This window comes from Octopus bimaculoides, chromosome 20 (genome assembly GCF_001194135.2).
Source record: "Octopus bimaculoides isolate UCB-OBI-ISO-001 chromosome 20, ASM119413v2, whole genome shotgun sequence".
Lineage (NCBI taxonomy): Eukaryota > Metazoa > Mollusca > Cephalopoda > Octopoda > Octopodidae > Octopus > Octopus bimaculoides.
The window spans coordinates 27,909,110-27,912,272 of NC_069000.1; the positions used below are offsets into that span (position 1 = coordinate 27,909,110).

At 34.3% G+C, this 3,163-nt stretch overlaps 1 protein-coding gene across 2 annotated transcripts in view; it reads right to left on the reverse strand.

The window, feature by feature from the left end:
• LOC106867274 (zinc finger protein 510) overlaps positions 1-2,983 on the reverse strand; it is a 28,745-nt gene extending 25,762 nt beyond the window's left edge. Inside the window, exon 1 of one of the 2 annotated variants that reach the window (XM_014912103.2) lies at positions 2,774-2,983. Coding sequence is in view for 1 of the 2 variants with exons in the window: in XM_014912102.2 (XP_014767588.1) it covers positions 1,902-1,955 (54 nt within the window). In the remaining variant the exon portion in view is untranslated. Of the gene's footprint in view, positions 1-1,901; positions 2,096-2,773 lie in introns of those variants that run through there. The other variant, XM_014912102.2, reaches the window with a different exon arrangement.
• Positions 2,984-3,163: the final 180 nt, after the last annotated feature.

Consider the following 3,163-nt stretch of genomic DNA (forward strand, 5'->3'; position numbering starts at 1 on the left):
ATATATATATATATATATATATATATATATATATATATATATATATACATACACATACATGTAACCCACTGCATCTCCTGCTCTCTCTGTCTTTCTCTGTATATTGGTCAAACAGGCCAGTGCTTACCCAACTGGTTTGCCTAACACCTCCAGAACATCAGACTCAGCAATGATACTCCAGTCATTCTTCTCAACCGGTGAATCGCTACATCTGTCTGTTTTCAGACTGGCCTTGAACAGAGGCCACCCACCTGGATTCCCGCCTCTCATGAGAGCAGGAATCTATTTTCTCTCTTCATTCCTCAGTTCCTCATAGTCTCAATTCATCACCTCTCTTCATCTGAAGCCACCCCCACACACATTTACACACACCCATTTTCCACTACCCCTCCTCCTTTACCTCCCATACACCTATCGTTAGAGGGGGCATGGCCACCCTCTGGACCTTTCTATCACCCACTTTGAGAACCACTGGCAAAGGAATTCCTGCATATGCCATATTTATATATCATTGTCAACATATTTATCAATGATCAGTTTCGATTTTCATTTGATTCAAGTTCACTTAAGTGTTAATAACATTGAGGAAAGACAGAACGTTATAACAGTGAACGGTTTATAATTTGGACATTTTTATAAAGTTACAGGCATCATGTCATATTTCAATTAGATACTATCGAAATAAATCTGTTTAGCTGGTATATGAAATTGTTTTGTTTTTGTTTTTTTCTGTAGGTAAAGCCTATATTCTTTATTATATTAAGAGGTCGTCTGTTTGGCGATCATGAAGTTCAACTTAGGGTAAGGGGACTTACAGCTATTTTCCCATAAAATGGCATGTAGGGAGATACGCAAGCATCCACTCGAGGCACACACTCATTCTGGGCCATAGCATTTAGAGAGCGAGGCAAACACAGATATCACGCTTAGAGAGCTAGGGAAACAATCATTCTAGATAATGATAAACTATGATGGTATTACACATCTGTAAACAACAAAAAACACACAAAAGCATTACTTTTTCTCTGAATTTGTTAAAACTTCCAGTATTAGTCCTTCACTTTGCAGCTGTTCAAAAGGAAACTAGCAGATGTATCCATAAGAGTTCTTATGAACAAGAACTGATCTGTTGACAAGTTGAAACCATCGCTCCGGTTTTACGAAGCGTCATGACTTACCCTATAAACTGTTTTCAAGATATAAAAAAATGTAATCGTTTCTTTATTTCTGCTATGTGAAACGACAAATATGTCTAATGGTAATTTTTTTTTTTTTTACTTTAATAAAAAGTTTCAAATTTATAATATCAATAACGTAAGATCGGATGACGTTCATGCCTTCCTTAAGTCCAGATCGTAAATGAAGTGATGTAGCTACCGAGAACTAAAGCTTGATTGTGAACTCTACCAGGAACTCATTTGCTCTACGACGCTCGCCATGCAATTAACGTGAAAAAAGAAAAACAGTAAAAGCAGGTTGAGAGAATTTCAGAGTTAGCTTTGAATTTTACAGCGAAAGTACAAATAAAAATTTAAAAAATGAAAAGTAATTAAAAGAATATACACACATATGACCTGATCAACAATCTTAACTTGAAATATTAATACACACCGGTTAGTATCATTAGAAAATGCAGAGCAATTCTTTTAATCACAAGAAAATTATATATTGTAAACAGTGATATTATATATATCATGGATATGTTGAAATGGTTTCATCCATCATTTAAAATAAAATTTTACAAAAAAGAAATATTAAAACGTATTAATGATGTGGAATTTTCATTTAAAAAAAGTGTCAATATCTATCTATCTATCTCTATATATGACACCTACATAGTTATGTGTATACTTCATTCAAATAGACTAAAGAAAAATATTAGTGAATGATGCTACTTCTACCTTAGTTTTAAATTGCTGCAAAACATCTGTGGAAATCGGATTAAGTTGCTCCATCGTTCTCAGAGTACAGTAAAGTTTTGGTATATATTTTCAACCGAAGAAATGATAACTTACAGTAAATTACAATAGCTATGATATTCAACAACTTCGGTTTCCACCATAATGAAAGGAAAATGTGACTCTGTAACTGGAGATTTCATGGCACTCAAGGGGAGACAAAATCGTATTGACAGTTTAAACAAGGCAGAGAACTCTCACTTTATCTTTTTCATGACGGATCATCTGTGATCGAGTAGACCTCGATCAGAAACACTTTAACTGTGGCTATCCTGTATTCTTCTCAAACGCAGTCTACCTAGATCCAGCTTTATTCAATGTGCTGTTCTGTTAAAATGATACGATTTGATTTAATGGAGATATGGTGGCTATTTCTAGCAGTTTGAAATGTAGAGGCTCTCTCGGATCGTATACCGATATATGACTTTTCCAGCAGACTCTTAATGTGTCTCTAACGTTAAACTATTTCATACATTTTGACGCCTTTATTTTTTCTCGATTGATTTTCTTATGTGACGAATAAGTAGAGCCAAAAAGATATGTTCAATATAAATTTGTCATAATTATACAGATGTATACCCCGCCGACTTTGTTACCTCATAACTTCCAGAAAGATAGATACTTTTTAACGAAACATTCAACAAATAATCGATTAGATCCTGTAGATTGAGTGTATGTAAAGATTTGTTGCAAAAACTTCTTCCGAGGGGTTCGGGAGAGGAGTTTCGGAAAATTCACACAACCCGACATTTACTCTCATAACTTTCAGGAAAATGAGATCATGGGTAATTTTTAATGAAATTTTATACAAATACCTTTCAAACGGTGTAGATAACGATTACAAAGAGATTTGTAAGCAAAATCTTTTGGTAGGAGTTTCTGGAAAACAGAGTTTCAGATCAGACGGCCCATATAAGTTTCTAATTTCTCCGTTTTGACTGGAATTTTTCCCAATTTATTTTCCAGCACAGTCTTCAGGATGATGGGAGCATTTTTTCAAGAAAAAAAGAAAAAAGTATGAAAATTTATAATTTTCTTTTTCACTCACGCCACCCCCTCACCATCCCAGTTCGGAGTGATTTTAGCCAATTTGTTTTTTTTTTTTCACTATGCACTTAAAACCCGTGAGAGAGACTTTTTCAATTAAAAAAAAATTGTTAATAATTTCTGAGGAAAATGGGTGATTTAAGGGAGATATGGCTGTT